Source organism: Dipodomys spectabilis, unplaced genomic scaffold, assembly GCF_019054845.1.
Source record: "Dipodomys spectabilis isolate Male_0828 unplaced genomic scaffold, ASM1905484v1 ptg000230l, whole genome shotgun sequence".
Classification (NCBI taxonomy): domain Eukaryota; kingdom Metazoa; phylum Chordata; class Mammalia; order Rodentia; family Heteromyidae; genus Dipodomys; species Dipodomys spectabilis.
In genome coordinates this window covers 3,862,916-3,878,144 of record NW_024870907.1, presented here as the reverse complement: position 1 = coordinate 3,878,144, position 15,229 = coordinate 3,862,916, and the positions used below count along the sequence as shown (strand labels likewise).

Below are 15,229 nucleotides of genomic sequence, written 5' to 3'. Positions count from 1 at the left end.
TCGAGTGGGGCTTAGCCATGGGCTTGTGGGCCAGTAAGTGTGGGATCTGGGTGCCCACGCTGCTCCTGACTGGGCTGGCCCGTGGGGCATGACAACCGCATCTCTGCCTGACCGCGGAGATCGTGTTTTCGCTTTTTTAAATGTCTGCACGTTTCTACTCAGGTACTTTTAACTTCAGTGAAAAGGAAAGCTGGAACCAGTGTCAGGAAATATGAGCCTTCAATGCAGTTGTCTTTTGTGTGTGTCCAGCTGGGCAAGGCCACAGCCCGCTGTGGTACCAAGCTCGCCTGTCGGACTCTGCACAGCAGCCCAGCACAGGGTAGGCTGCTGGCCCGGCTGCCTTCCTTGGTGACAGGAGGAGTTGGAGCCTGCTGTCCACACACCAGGCGTGGGGACATCCAGGCCACCCTGGTCCTTGTAGTGGTGCTAGTAGACAGATGCCACTGTACGCTGGAGCCATGGCTGGGTGCTGAGGCAGCCCTCCAGGGCCAAGGTTACTGGGCTGGCTTGTATGGGCTGTCACTCAGAGTAAGAGAGCCTTGTGAATGGGCAGTTCTACCCGGCTGGCTGTGCTGTGTGCCCCTGCCTCACATGCTTTCGTGCCCTAGATGTGGAAATAAAATATAATTTTGGACGCTCCTGTTTGTGAAGTGTGTGGGGGTTTCTCCAGGCCCAGGATGCCCTCAGCCCCAATCCCCACCCCCTCACACACACACAAGGGGACCTGGAGATGGGTGGAGAGGCTGGGTGTGCAGGGTTCTGTCGTTGGGCATGGGGGGGGCCCTTTCTCACGTCTTTCCTCCCACCCCCAGAAAGCACAGCTGTTTGCTCTGCCCTGGTCTTTGTTGGTTTCTTTCCAGGGAAATTGGCTCAGCTCACTCAACGGTGCAGCCCTAACAGCCAGTGGGAATGATCAGCAGCAGGGCCTGGAGAGTCCAGAGGTCTGAGCTCCAGGGCTGGGCGGCTGCTCCTAACTTGGTGGCTAGCAGGCCCGGGGATGCTGCTGGGGCCCCAGGTGTGGCCAGGTAGGGCATCCTCCAACTTGTCAACCATAGACAGCATCCAGCAAGACTTCCCACTCCCCTAAAACCCACCTGAACTGGTACCCAGGAATTCTGGGTGTGGGTCAGGGCACCCTGGAGGCAGACTGGTCTAGGCCTGTCTGTCTAGGGCTGTCACTGGCAGACCAGGGCAGGGCACAGCTGGGGGCCACTGCTGCTTCAGAAAGAGGCAGGCTGGGAATGCAGCTCGGTGGAGAGCACTTACCTAGGACCCACGCCTCAGTACCACGTACACAGAAAAAGCCCGAAGAGGCGCTGTGGCTCTTGTGGTAGAACGCTAGCCTTGAGCAAAGCAGCTCAGGGACAGCACCCAGACTCTAAGTTCAAGCCCCAGGACTGGCAAAAAAAAAAAAAATGGTAGATGTCCTGAAGCAGGGAGGCGTGAGGGTCGTGAGCGGTCAGCTCAGCTGGATCTACTGCAGCCTTGCCTGGCTCCTGCAGGAAAGGGCTGCTCTCACATCTGGGTGGATGAGCCTATGGCCCACTGTGGTCGTCCACCAGCCAGCCAGAGGGGCAAGCATGCTGTCCAGATGAGCAGCCCATCTATGGACTGCCCCAAAGCCTGACACCATGACCTGGGAGCTGCTAATGTTTATGGCTGGCCAGAGACACGGAAGACCAAGTTCTGCTCTGCCAATGGGGCTCCTGCCAACTCCCCCCCTCTGCAAGGGCCCAGTGCTGTCTCACAGGAAGTGTGGGTAGAGGCCCTGCCCCCCGCAGCACCCCATGCTTCTGTGCGTCTCCCTTTCCAAAAACTGCACTTCTATCGCAATACCTGTTTCTGTTACACTGATAGAAAGCCAATACAAAGCACTTGGGAACACGAATGTCAGAGGCACCTGAATGTGCCAGCACTCCTGACTGTCCTCTGCCCTGCCGTGTGTCTGTGCGCTGAGGGGTGGGGCGGGGCTGGGATGAAGAGGGGAGGATGCAGGGAGCAGCACTGGTAGGAGTACAGAAGGGCTTTCAAGACTTGGAAGGTAGGAGGGCTGGGCTGCCCAGGGGACATGGGGTCTGGTTCTTGTTCTGAACTCCAACTCTGATCCCCACACGAACACAGGGCAGAGACCAGAAGCAGGGAAATGTATTCTCTTGATGAGAATGAGCACGAACAGGGAGAGTTCTGGGGCCACAAAGGTGCTAATAGCCTGGGTTTCCACTCTCTGGAGCTGGACATCTCAAACTTGACCTCCCAACCTGACCTGCAGACTGAGCTGCTTATGGACAGCCTCGTGCCTTGGGCCTACTATGCTGGCGTCCATGCTAGCAAGAAGACCAGTTCTACACACTCACCATAAGCCAGTACGCCAGGAATCCAGGTGAGTGGCTGGAGGCTCACCTGGCCAATACTATCCAGTGGCAATCCAGTGCAAGCTGGGAGTAGGGCAGAAGGGGCAGGCAGAGGGGGTGGGCAGAGGGGGCAGGCAGAGGGGGCAGGCAAAGGCCCAGCCTACGCTCTGGGAAGGACAGCTGCTCCTGAACACCTCATTTGGAGAGCCCCAGGGGGACAAAAAGTGGGTTGCTGAACCTCCTCACGTAGGAGATGACTTCCAGCACTCAGGCCATGCCCGCAGCCAGGAGGGCTGCACCTTCAGCATCCTGGACCAGAATTCAGGCTGGGTGCATAGGTTCCTCTGAGAATCCCTTCAATGCAGGCCCTGCTCATCACTGCCCACTGCCCAGCACGGGCTGGAGGAAGGCCTTGCATCTATCTGTCCACCAAGGCCTTGCCTCGACTGCTGTACCACAAGCCAGTCCCTGAGCAGTATCAGCCACAAGTCCACACAGGGCATGGAGTCATCGCAGGCGAACATGCTATGCATTCCCACAACCTAGATCCCAAAACCTAGTTGCTGCCCTGAGCCTGGGCTGTTGCAGCCTCACACGTTAAACAAGCCCAGGGTCTACTGGACCCCATCAGCACAAGAGAGGAATCGCTCCAAAGTCAGCTTCTGCTAAGGCCAGCACAGCCCTACTGTATCCAAGAGGGCCTCGTACTTTGTTCCTCAATGGTGTGGTGAGGCAAAGTGAATGGGCTCTAGGTAGCTTCTGCATTCTTCATTGCCCTGAACATTGGGGGGGGGAGGGGTTGCATGCGTGCCAGTCTTAGGCTTAAACTCAGGGCCTGGTCACTGCCCTTGAGTTTTTTTGCTCAAGGCTAGTGCTCCATTACTGGAGCCACAGCTCCACCTCTGGCTTTTTCGTGGTTAATTGGTGATAAGAGTCTAACAGACTTTCCTGCCCTAACTGGCTTTGAAATGCAGTCCTCAGATCTCAGCCTCTTGAGTAGCTATGGTACAGGCGTGAGCCATGGCACCTGGTCCCCTGAACCTTGAGCACTCGCATGTTGCCCTCAGGCTATAAGTGTGGTGAGGTCGGCCAGCAGATGATTCAGCCTGAGATTTGTGGACTCTCAATAACCCAGTCCTACCAGGACTCCAGGATGTTGATGAGACAGGAAGTCAGACTGAGGCCAGGGCCAGGGGTCAGAAAAGGTCAAGGCCTAGGAAGCGGGTGGAGTGATGCCAGGCTCCGGCTGGGCAGTTATGAAGGAGGATGCTAGAACCAAGGGCGGTGGCTCCGTGGCAGGCTGGGCAGCTCTGCTACTGGGTGCAGTAGAGAGCTCCCACCTGGCCAGTCATCTACCCTTCCATGTTGTCCCTGTTCCCACACTTCCCAACACCTTGCACAGAAGGCAGACAGCATTCACCACGGTTCCGCAGGCCCAAGTGACAGCGCTGGGTTAGTGCAGGTCTCAGCAGTCCACTGCGGCCCCAGGATAGTGCTCCAGACACGGATGCCGGGTGCAGAGCCTGGGGGGTGGCTTGCCGGAGGAACCGGTGGCCAGCCGTGGCAGGGCCACGCGGAACAGGGAAGTAAAGGAGGTCCTTTCAGAGAGAGGCGATGTGGAGAACCGCGGTGCCGCTGGGGCGGCGGGGCTGCTGGCCTCCCCCGGGGCTCCGGCTGACTCGGATCGTCCCCGTGCAGAGTCCTCGGTGGCCCAGGAACTCGTCAGGCGGGGCCCCAACGCCCCACGCCGTCCGTCTGAACAACGCCCGAGGGAGCCGGCTCAGACCCGCAGCACCGCGTGGGGCCGGGGCTGACCGGGGCTTCTCTCCTAGCTGGGGCCACCTCGGCGGCGGTGCCCTGGGGTCGTCATTCGGCACGTCAGCCCCCTCGAAGCAGTCCCGCCCGGTCCGTGTCAGCTGGCCAGAGCTTGGGAACCTGCAGGCCCCGGCGCAGGCGTCCGGCGGGCAGCGTCCAGCATCTCGCCGGCCCCCGGCGGTCCCGGCTCACGGAAGTGGACGTCTCAGCAACCAATCAGAGACACGCCTCTGGGGCAGCAACCAATCAGCCACGCCTCTGGCGACTGAGGCGCGCACGGCCGCAATTGGGCTGGGATGCGCGGAAGGCGGGGCCTCCGGTCGGGGCAGCGGGGCTTCCGGCGGCGGCGAATGGCCTCCGTCAGGTCTGCAGTTGGCCCTTTGCTCGCGGCGGCCAGTGCTCGTCCCGTGCCCTTCGGTCGCCCGCTCCCGCCGTCCGCGCCCCGCTCCGCCTGGGCCGCCGCCATGGAGCCCGTGCCTCGCTGGCTGGCGGGTCTGCGCTTCGACAACCGCGCCCTGCGCGAGCTGCCGGTGGAGGCGCCACCCCCGGGGCCCGAGGGCGCGCCGTCGGCCCCGCGCCCGGTGCCCGGGGCCTGCTTCGCCCGCGCGCGGCCCGTCCCGCTGCAGCGGCCGCGCGTCGTGGCGCTGTCGGGGCCGGCCCTGGCGCTGCTGGGCCTGGACGCCGCCGCACGCGAGGCCGAGGCCGAGGCGGAGGCCGCACTCTTCTTCAGCGGCAACGCGCTGCTGCCGGGCGCCGAGCCCGCCGCGCACTGCTACTGCGGGCACCAGTTCGGCCAGTTCGCCGGGCAGCTGGGCGACGGGGCCGCCATGTACCTGGGCGAGGTGTGCACGGCGGCCGGCGGGCGCTGGGAGCTGCAGCTCAAGGGCGCCGGCCCCACGCCCTTCTCCAGGTGCGGGGCTCGGGGAGGCGGTACCCGGGCGTGGGGCGCGAGCGTGCGCGGCAGTGCTCGCTTTGTGTCACGGTTTGGGGCCGACTGCGAGCCCGGGAGAGTGTCCCGGAGAGGGTAGGACGTGGGAGGCGAGCGCCCCGCGGAGGGAGCCGCCCTGGGCGGCCAGGGAAGGCAGGAAGCCCGCGGCGGGGCTCCCCGCGGCGACCCCTGCAGCGTCCCGCGGCCAGGCTGACCCTGCCGTTCTCATCAACAAGTCAAGGACTTTGGAGCCCGGTCCACAAATCAGCCGAGGGGCAGAGGGCAGGGCTCGGAGGTGGAGGGTGGACTGATGCGGTCCCACGTGGGTTATCTGTGACTGTCAGGCCCAGCCTGCCCCGAGGGACTGGCAGACGGTCACTCCAGGCCCTGGCATCCCACCACGCAGCCTGAAGCCAGGCAGGCTGTGGTCAGATCCCACTTCTGAGTATGGACAGCACTTACGTCCCTATAGGTTTTCACTTGGGGGTTGGGTTGTGCCTATACTGGAGTCTGAAATCAGGGCCTCACTCTTGACTTTTTTTTTTTTTTTTTGGTTTGGTCGTGGGGCCTGAACTCTGGGCCTGGGCGCTGTCCCTCAGCTCTTCAGGTCAAGGCTAGCACTCTACCACTTGAGCCACAGCGTCACTTCCAGCTTTTTTTCTTTTTGCTTATGTGGTGCTGAGGAATCGAACCCAGGGCCTCAGGCATGCAAGGCAAGCGCTCTACCACTGAGCCACCTTCCCAGCCCTCAGACAGGATCTTGCTTAGAGCTAGTGCTCTACCATTTGAGCCACACCTTCAGTCCCCTGGGTTTTCTTTCTTTTTTAGTCAGTTGTGGGGCTTGAACTCTGGGCCTGGGCGCTGTCCCTGTGCTCTTCAGCTCAAGGCAAGCACTCTACCGCTTGAGCCACAGCGCCACATCCTCCTGGTTTGTTTGAAATGGGGACTCATGAACTTTTCTGCCCTGGCCGGCTTCGAACCCCAATCTCTAGGTCTCAGCCTCTGGAGTAGCTAGGAATTACAGGTGTGAGCCACCAGCACCTGCTCCTGTTGTTTTTCACTTACCTGTGCTGATGAATGCCTGAAATAAATACATGTAAATTGGCATTCTGTGATCGGATGTTTTGAGTCCATGCCTTTGACCCCGTGTTCCTCCTGCCTTTAACCACCGCCCTCACCAGGTTCCACCTTGTCTCCTCACAGGCAAGATCCCCAGGGTCACTGATAAGTTTTCAGCCTTTCAGTCCTCTCTGCCAAGTTCACTGAGCCCCACCTAGAACCCCAGCTGCCCTCCAGCAGCCCTGGGGAGGGGGCCAGCTGCCTCAGCCTGCAGCCTGCTCCCTTTGTGAGCATCCTTCATGTTTGTACTCTCTTGTTAAAAAGACGAAGCCTGTCAGAGCAACTTGCTGTTAGACTGTGCTGTGTTGTTACGTTTGGTGCTAGGAACCAAATGTGGTGTTGTGTATGTGCTCGCACTCTTCTCCTGAGTGGTGTCACCAGCCATGGAAGGTGCTTTTCTGGTCGGTCATGGGGTTTGAACTCTGGGCCTGGGCGTCATCCCTCAGCTCTTCAGCTCAAGGCCAGTGCTCTACCACTTGAGCCACAGAGCCACTTCAGGTTCTCTGGTGGTTTGTTGGAGATAAGGGTCTCATGGGCTTTCCTGCCCAGTCTGGCTTTGAACTGTGATCCTCAGATCTCAGCCTCCTGAGTAGCTGGGATTACAAGTGTGAGACACTGGTGCCTGGCTGGAAGGTGCTTTTTATGTTTGAAGGTTCGAGGCTTCCAGTGTTTGCAGAGCTGAGCTCTGCTAAAATGCTTTTCCTTTAAAAGGACAATGATCCTTTGATGGGTGCCTCCCAAGACCCTTGTAACTACAGTTCTCTAACAGCATTCCAAGCCTTGAAGCTAGAGGCTGAGGTAGTTGTTGGGCCAGTGCTGCTTGAGCCTGTAGCTGTAGTTTTGGAGGTGATCAGGTGGTTTGCTGCCCCTGCCTACTGTGGTTGTTGGGCTTCAAGACAGGGCCCCATAGCAGATTCAGGGTCCCCAGATGGGCCCCAATCCCAGTGGGACGCATCCTGGCTTCTGCCTAGAACAAGGGTCAGAAATAGAGGCTAGAACTGTGGGACACTCAAGCCCTCAGAGTGCTGTCCCCACAGAGCAGTGGGACGCACACACAGCTTGGTTCCAGGCTCCAGGTTCATACGTGCTGTGCTGAATTCTGCTTACATGTGTTCAGTCTGGTCAGGCTGAAGAGCAGCATCCACGGCCGGGGGGAGTGCTGTTGAGCACGTGTCGCTTCTGTGCTTCAGGCCCTGCCAGCCTCGGAGAAAAGCTAGCATGAGGCCAACAGGGCACAGCTGAGGCCGAGGCAGCCGCAAGCGGACAGTCTCTTCAGGGAGCTCCAACCCCCGCCTGACCCTCCCAGGGCTCATACCCGGCTTGCTTTCAGTGAGTTTCAGGTGATGGGGAGGTCCAAGTTCAGCACTGTCAGGGTCTACAGAACCTGGTGGTCTGGGTTGGGTCCAGCACCCCACGTTCACACCTGAGGCTGTAAGCACACCTAGGCCCCCCTCAGCCCTAGTGTCAGGTTTTTATTCCTGTGAAAGAACCTTCTAACTTGCCATGTCCAGGCATAGAGGCCAGGCCCGGCACACAGCACAGCCCCTTGTTGGTTGGTTTGGGGTCTGGATGAGGCCTTCAGAGCTCCAGATGGCCTTTCATGTTCTGCCCTATTTGTGCCTCAGTGTCTCTACCCTTCCGTTGGAGCCAAGTCCGTGCAGCCCTGTACCTCTGAGAGCTGAGCGGTGCATCCCTTTCATAGTGCTGATGTGTGTACATGCGTTATTACGAGTCATTCCACAAATAAATTCCTGAACATGACTGCCGGTCCGAGAGGAGCTGGAGGCCTGGCTGTGCGCATGGCCGCCACACCTGTGCAGGACCAGGATCGCGTCAATGTCCGCACTCATCTGGATGGGACACACAAGGATGGCCTCCTCTGACAGATGTTGAGGAACTCTTTCCTCAAGTGCACCGCTGCCCAACCCCTCAGAGGCCTCTGTTTGATTTCAGACAGGCTGACGGCCGTAAGGTCCTGAGGTCGAGCATCCGAGAGTTCCTGTGCAGCGAAGCCATGTTCCACCTGGGGATCCCCACCACGCGGGCCGGGGCCTGCGTCACGTCTGAGTCCACAGTGGTGCGCGATGTGTTCTATGATGGTAATCCGAGATATGAAAAGTGCGCGGTTGTGTTGCGCATAGCCCCCACCTTTATAAGGTAACACCAGGGCCCGGGCCTGACCCCTGCTCCCGCTTGTGAGTCCTGCGAGACCACAGTCAGCATTTCAGTAGAGCACAGGAATGAGTGCCTGGCTGTGACCAGGACACAGCCCTGGTCTCTCAGAAGTCAAACCCATGAAGCAGATGCTCTGTGCTTGCTGGGAGGGGCTGGTGGTACTGAGAGAGCTCTGTACTGCTCTGGGCTGGGGTCCTGTCAGGTGGATAGCTGTGTCTGGTCCCTCCCCTATCCCTATCCAAGCCCTCATTACAGCCAGAAGATATAGGATGGCCCAGGCAGCTCCTCCTTGAGCAGTGGGAAGGTACGGGTGCAGCACTGTTTCCTGGGAGTTTATGAAATTACTCAAAACTGACGAAAAGGCCTTGTTTAGCATCATTGTAAGTACAGGGTTGCTGCCTGCCCTATGGCTCACACCCATAATCTTAGTTACTGAGGAGGCAGAGATCTGAGGTTCAAGGTTTGAAGCCAGCCCGGCAGGAAAGTCTGTGAGACTCTTACCTCAGTTAACCACCAGAAAACCAGAAATGGAGCTGTGGCTCAAAATGGTAAAGCCCTAGCCTTGAGCAAAAGAGCTTTGGGACAGTGTTCCAAGTTCAAGCCCCACAACCCCAAAAGAAAAAAAAAAAAAAAGCTGGAACTGAAGCTGTGGCTCAAGTGGTAGTGTTAGCCTTGAGCAAAAAGAGCTCAGAGGTAGTGTGCCCAGGGCCTGAGTTCAAGACCTAGAACCAGCACAAAAGGTAAGTAGGTAGATAGATTGCAGTAGCTGATGTGTTCTAGTCTTGTGATTGTGGTCTTCCTTCATGGTCATCCAGATGCTCACATGCTGGACTCTTACTGGCTCTCTCTTGTCTTTGCCATCACCTTGGTCTAGCATCCAGTTGTTTTTTTTTTTTAGGGTATTGATGCTGAGGCTTGAACTCAGAGCCTGGGTGCTGTCCCTTATCACTCAAGGCTTGAACCACAGCTCCACTTCTGGTTTTTGGGTGGTTAATTGGAGATAAAAATCTCAAGGGCTCTCCTCAGGCTGAACAAACCTGGATCCTCAGATGACAACCCCCCCCTCCCCCCCCCCCCCCCCCCCCGAGTATCTAGGATTATAGGCATGAGCCATGGATGCCCAGTGATATCCCACACTTTTAGGCTGATTACCTGATCCTAGAGCTGGCAGGAGATGGCTGGGGTGATGCTCTCCTGTCTGCGGTTGGTAACTAGCTATTCCTGACCTGCAGGGGGTTGTGGGGGAGGGGAGGCAGGGGCGGGCAGAGTGAGGTCTGCCATCCCTGGAGGCCTCAGCACACACAGTTACATTTGCATTGGGGCCTCCTGTATGTGGGTGGGTGCTGTCACCGTGTCCTGGCCTGTGCAGCAGCAGCTGTGACAACCAGAAGTGCCCAGCTATATTGTGTCGTCCTGTTGAGAACCACTGATGCTGTCGCACCGCGTCTGTGATGGAGCCCACCCTGCTCGTCCCTGCCTCGGGGGTGTGGCATAGGGTGTGCACACAACACTGGTGGTGTGTGGCGAGCTGTGAGTGAGCTCACTGGTTGGCACTTGGCTAGGGAACCACGTCTGCTTGAGCAAGGTGCTCTTGCCACAGGTTTTTTTCTTATGAGGGAGCAGAGGCAGATGACTTGGTAAACCATGGGGTCTTCCCTCCAGGTTTGGCTCCTTTGAGATTTTTAAGTCCACTGACGAGCACACGGGGCGTGCAGGCCCCAGTGTGGGACGAAACGATATCCGGATCCAAATGCTCAACTATGTGATCAGCTCTTTCTTCCCTGAGATCCACACGGCCCATGCCTGTGAGAGCAGCCCTGTGCAGAGGAATGCGGCCTTTCTCCGGGAGGTGAGTGCAAGGCCAGACACAGGTCCTCCGCAGCCAGGGGCTAGAGCCTACGCCTGCTGCCCAGTAGTCACTTGGGCCTGCATCTGCCTGTGTGCTTCGCCTTGGCAGTGCAGAGGCATTGCAGAGCATCACCAGGGGGCCAGTGAAGCACATGAGGGGACTGGAGTGGACAGAAACACTGGTGGGTGGGTCGCCACATTAACTGCCCCAGGCCAGCACACCCCAGAGCACCTACCTGGTATCTTGACTGGGGGAAATGGAGACTGTCCTGGGTGGAGTCACATTCACCTCCACCCGCATCAGCCATGGCTCCTGCCCCAGCACATACCGTGCACGCACCCCTGGTCGGGACAGCACCCCCTCGTCACAGGGCATTCATTAACCCATAGCACAGGATAGGAGCCAGCTTGGCCCAGGGGCCTTCTATGAGGATGGGAAGCGGAAAGGGTCAGGCCGGGCATGATCTCTTATCACGTACTGAGGTGCTGCTGCACCTTGGGCCAAGTCGCCCGCTAGCCACGTGGCTGGGGCAAAGCAGTGCACCGCACTCTTCCGGTCTGCGACAGCTCCTGAGCCAGAGTCTGGGTTGCCCAATTTTTTCTGGGTGAACACAAGCAGCATACGCGGAGCCAGGATCCGCATGCACCAAGTCACCCAAACCTACTTCTGCAATGCTGAGTGGAGGGAGGCCACTGACACCAAGGAATGTGGACGGCACTCACTGCTGGCGTCAGAAGCAAGACAGATGGGGGAGGGTCACTATGGGATATGCATGTGCAGATGGGGTGGACAGGACCTCTGTACTGCTCCAGGTGACAAGACGAACAGCCCAGATGGTGGCCGAGTGGCAGTGTGTTGGCTTCTGCCACGGCGTGCTCAACACTGACAACATGAGCATTGTGGGGCTCACCATTGACTACGGGCCCTTCGGCTTTCTGGACAGGTGAGTGCCCTGGGCTGTGGGTGGTCAGCCTCCCACTGCCCCCAGGAACTGGCCTGAGATGGACAAAGGTCAATGGTGAGGAAGCAGGAAACAGCTGGCATAGGTGCTTAGGAAGTGTTTTAGTTGTCAGGATCTGCTCAACCATTCCTGGATACAAACCTCCTGGAGGGCCTAAAGAAAGCTTTAGAACAGGTCTCCTCTCTGCTGGGCTGAAAGTGGACCAGATGTAGATCTGTGAGCATCCAAAAGGCTTGCTGGGGAGGGCAGCCTGACCTGCACCTGGAAGGAGGCCAATTGTGTAGGCTTCCATGTGGGCACTTGGAGGGACAGGACAGAGCTTTTGGCCTTTGGAGAGGTCTGCTGTCTCTAGGCCCCCGTTGACAGCTCTGGGATCTTGCTCTATGTGGCAGGTATGACCCCGACCACGTGTGCAATGCTTCTGACAATGCTGGGCGCTATGCATACTGCAAACAGCCTGAGGTGTGTAAGTGGAACCTGCACAAGTTGGCAGAAGCACTGGAGCCTGAGCTGCCCCTGGCCCTGGGTGAGGCCATCATTGCTGAGGAGTTTGATGCTGAGTTCCAGAAGCACTACCTGCAGAAGATGCGCAGGAAGCTGGGCCTCGTGCGAATGGAGCAAGACGAAGACCGAGCACTAGTGGCCCGGCTCCTGGAGACCATGCACCTGACTGGTAAGCCAATGGAGCCAGCACCAGACTCACCTTGTGTGAGTGGAACGAGAGGAAGACAGGGCACTAGGCCAGGCTCCTGAAGACCATACGCCTGACCAGTAAGCCAATGGAGCCGGCACCAAACTCACTTTGTGACTGGACACACTTTACCCATTTAGCCATATCTGGGTCTCTTTTTTTTTTTAGTTGTGGGGCTTGAACTCTGGGCCTGGCCGCTGTCCCTGAGCTCTTCAGCTCAAGGCATGTTTTCTACCATTTGAGCCACAGTGCCACTTCCGGTTTTCTGGTGGTTCATTGGAGATGAGAGTCTGATAGACTTTCTTGCCCAGGCTGGCTTTGAATCATGATCCTCAGATCTCAGCCTCCTGAGTAGCTAGGGCTAGAGGTGTGAGCCACCGCCACCCGGCTTGGATGTATTTGTTGTGTGTGACCATCACTGCTTGTAATCTTCCCAAACTTCATCTTCTTTATACATTAATTCCCTAGCCACCCCACCTGGCCGGCACCCACTGCTGTGCTGTCTCTGAATTTGACTACTCTAGGGACTCCTCACACTAGTAATTCACAATTTGTCCCTTTGTTTTGTCAGTTAGCATCATCAGAATATTATTCCTTTATAATGCTGTTAATGTTATCACATGGACGGACATTTGGTTAGCCATAGTCAAATGCTGTACTTTGGCGTCTGCATCTTTTTGGCAATCTGAATTGCAGCTTTGAAAATAAGCACAAACACTAGTATCCCTGCTTTCCTTTTGGGTCTCTTAATTGGGATTACTGGGTCACATGCTTAATTTACCTGGAAGCCCTGGCTACAACTCCAACAGGGGCAACAAAAGTGGGCATCCTTGTTAGGTCTCTTTGCATGGAACGTTTCTTTGTTGTTGTTGTTTTTTCTTGGGTCCGGTCTTGGGGCCTGAACTATGGGCCTAGGTGCTGTCCCTCAGCTCTTCAACCCAAGGATAGTGCTCTACCACTTGAGCCACAGCGCCACTTCCAGCTTCTTTTCTTTTTGCTTATATGGTGCTAAGGAATCGAACCCAGGGCCTCATGCATGCAAGGCAAACGCTCTACCACTGAGCCACCTTCCCAGCCCTGGAACATTTCTTTGTATCTCTTCACCTATTTGAGTTGAAATAATGGTCGTCTAGGCGGCATGGACTTGTACCCGATGGATTCCGTCTCACTTTCGGTTCAGACAGGATCTTTTTTTTTTTTTGGGGGGGGGGAGGGGGGTCCAGTCGTGGGGCCTGAAGTCTGGGCCTGGGCACTGTCCCTCAGCTCTTCAGCTCAAGGCTAGCGCTCTACCACTTGAGCCACAGCGCCACTTCTGGCTTTTTTCTTTTTGCTTATGTGGTGCTGAGGAATCGAACCCAGGGCCTCAGGCATGCAAGGCAAGCGCTCTACCACTGAGCGACCTTCCCAGCCCTCAGACAGGATCTTGCTATGAAACCCTCCTAGGTTCTAGGATTTAGGATCATCCTTGAGATTTCACAGGGCCTGGTGGCCTAGGAATGGGACTGGGAAGGAGGGACCTGTACTGGGAAGAAGCCAGGGCCTAGTACTGCTTCCCAGCACCTTAGTGGCTCACATTCCAGGTGCTGATTTCACAAACACCTTCTCTGTGCTGAGCACATTCCCAGTGGAGACCGAGGCGGGTCTGTCAGACTTCCTGGCCGTGCTGACCTCACAGTGTGCCTCCCTGGAGGAGCTGAAGCTTGCCTACCGGCCCCAGATGGACCCCAGGTGGGTACCTCCTGGAAACTGGTTTGCTGAGAACACTGACAACACTCTCAGGAGAGACTGTAGGAGTCTTTGATGCACACCCAGTGCAGTCAGCTCCTGCCTGCAGTGTTGGGTCTTTTGGCAGGAGAGGACAGAGATCCTGACATGCAGGGGCTGGAGGACTGTCTGATTTGCCTGGCAAGAGCCTACGGCCCGACAGCCTAGACAGACCATGCCTTTCCGCCCCACTGCCCACAGGATGAGTACAGGGTGTCAAGTGCTCCCGCCCAGGATGAGACAACATGGTAGTTGTTGAAGCTTTAAAAAAAAAAAAAGCCACAGGCTGGTCATACGGGAAGGAGTTTAGTGGGGAGCAGGGACATGACCTCCCTACAAGCAGGGTGGAAGTGGCATGTAGCTGGAGACTCTCACAGATGTCCTGTCCTCTCCAGCCAGACTGCAGCATCTGTGTGGGGCTGCCCACCCAGGCCTCACAGCCGGGCAGGCCCCATCCCTCTGCTGCTCTTGGCTGAGGCGCTCTCCCCGCTGCCCTTCCATGCAGACAACTCTCCATGATGCTGATGCTGGCACAATCGAACCCACAGCTCTTTGCACTCATTGGCACCCAGGCAAATGTCACAAAGGAGCTGGAACGCATGGAGCAACAGTCTCGGCTAGAGCAGCTGAGCCCTGCTGAGCTGCAGAACAGAAACGAAGAGCACTGGACCGCCTGGCTGCAGGAGTACAGGTGGGTGTGGGGGGGGCCCCGGGCTGTTCCTCAGTGCCACACCCACCGGGGGCCACAGTTGGCACCGAGGAGGCCTGCGAGGCCTGCTGAAAGCCCACTGGCATGTAATTCCAGAGCCCGGCTGGACAAGGACAAGGAGGGGGCTGGTGACACTGCAGCCTGGCAGGCTGAGCGTGTGCAGGTTATGCACATGAACAACCCCAAGTACGTCCTGAGGAACTACATCGCCCAAAAGGCCATTGAGGCTGCTGAAAACGGAGACTTCTCGGAGGTAAGGACAGGCTTGCGTCCGGCCTAGCTCCAGGAGGGAGCGGGCCCTGACCCTCACCCGGCCCTCTTCCAGGTGCGCCGCGTGCTGAAGCTGCTGGAAACCCCCTACCACAGAGACGGGGAGGCCACCGCCGGACTGGAGGCTACCAGCCCTGATGGGGCTTCTGGTGGGCAGTGCTCCTACAGCAGCAAGCCCCCGCTGTGGGCAGCAGAGCTGTGTGTGACATGATCCTCATAGCGGCCTCGGGTGACACAGTCCTTCACAGCCTTGAGTCTCCCGAGGCCTTCAGGCACTGCTGAGTTGCTGAGACCGCCCAGGCTGCCCCTGGCGCTCTCTATGGCGGCAGAGATCTCCAGTCAGGACCTGACCCTTCTCTGTCTGACAGCAGCTCAGCAGCACCACCCTGACCCAAGCTGCTTTGTGTGAGGACAAGGGCTCAGCCTCACACTTAAGGATGAGGTAGAGGGTCGGGCCCTGCACAGACCCGACAGCCTGTCTATCCAGGCCTAGCCCCTGCTGAGCGCAACTCCCAAGCTCCTAAATAAAGCAGCAGCTTCTCAGGCCTATCTGTGTGCTCACTCTACCCTCCCCTCCTTGCCAACATCCCTGCCTGC

The 15,229-nt window shown here is 57.8% G+C and overlaps 1 protein-coding gene across 1 annotated transcript; it reads left to right on the top strand.

Annotated features, from left to right (window-relative positions):
- The first annotated feature begins 4,510 nt into the window (after window positions 1-4,510).
- Selenoo (selenoprotein O) lies at window positions 4,511-15,178 on the top strand. Its single transcript, XM_042698047.1, has 9 exons — window positions 4,511-5,076; window positions 8,167-8,370; window positions 10,051-10,237; window positions 11,050-11,180; window positions 11,591-11,871; window positions 13,470-13,617; window positions 14,159-14,344; window positions 14,459-14,615; window positions 14,688-15,178. The coding sequence occupies exons 1-9, from the start codon at window positions 4,517-4,519 to the stop codon at window positions 14,850-14,852; spliced, it is 2,019 nt and encodes a 672-aa protein (XP_042553981.1). The 5' UTR covers window positions 4,511-4,516; the 3' UTR covers window positions 14,853-15,178.
- The last annotated feature ends 51 nt before the right edge of the window (window positions 15,179-15,229 follow it).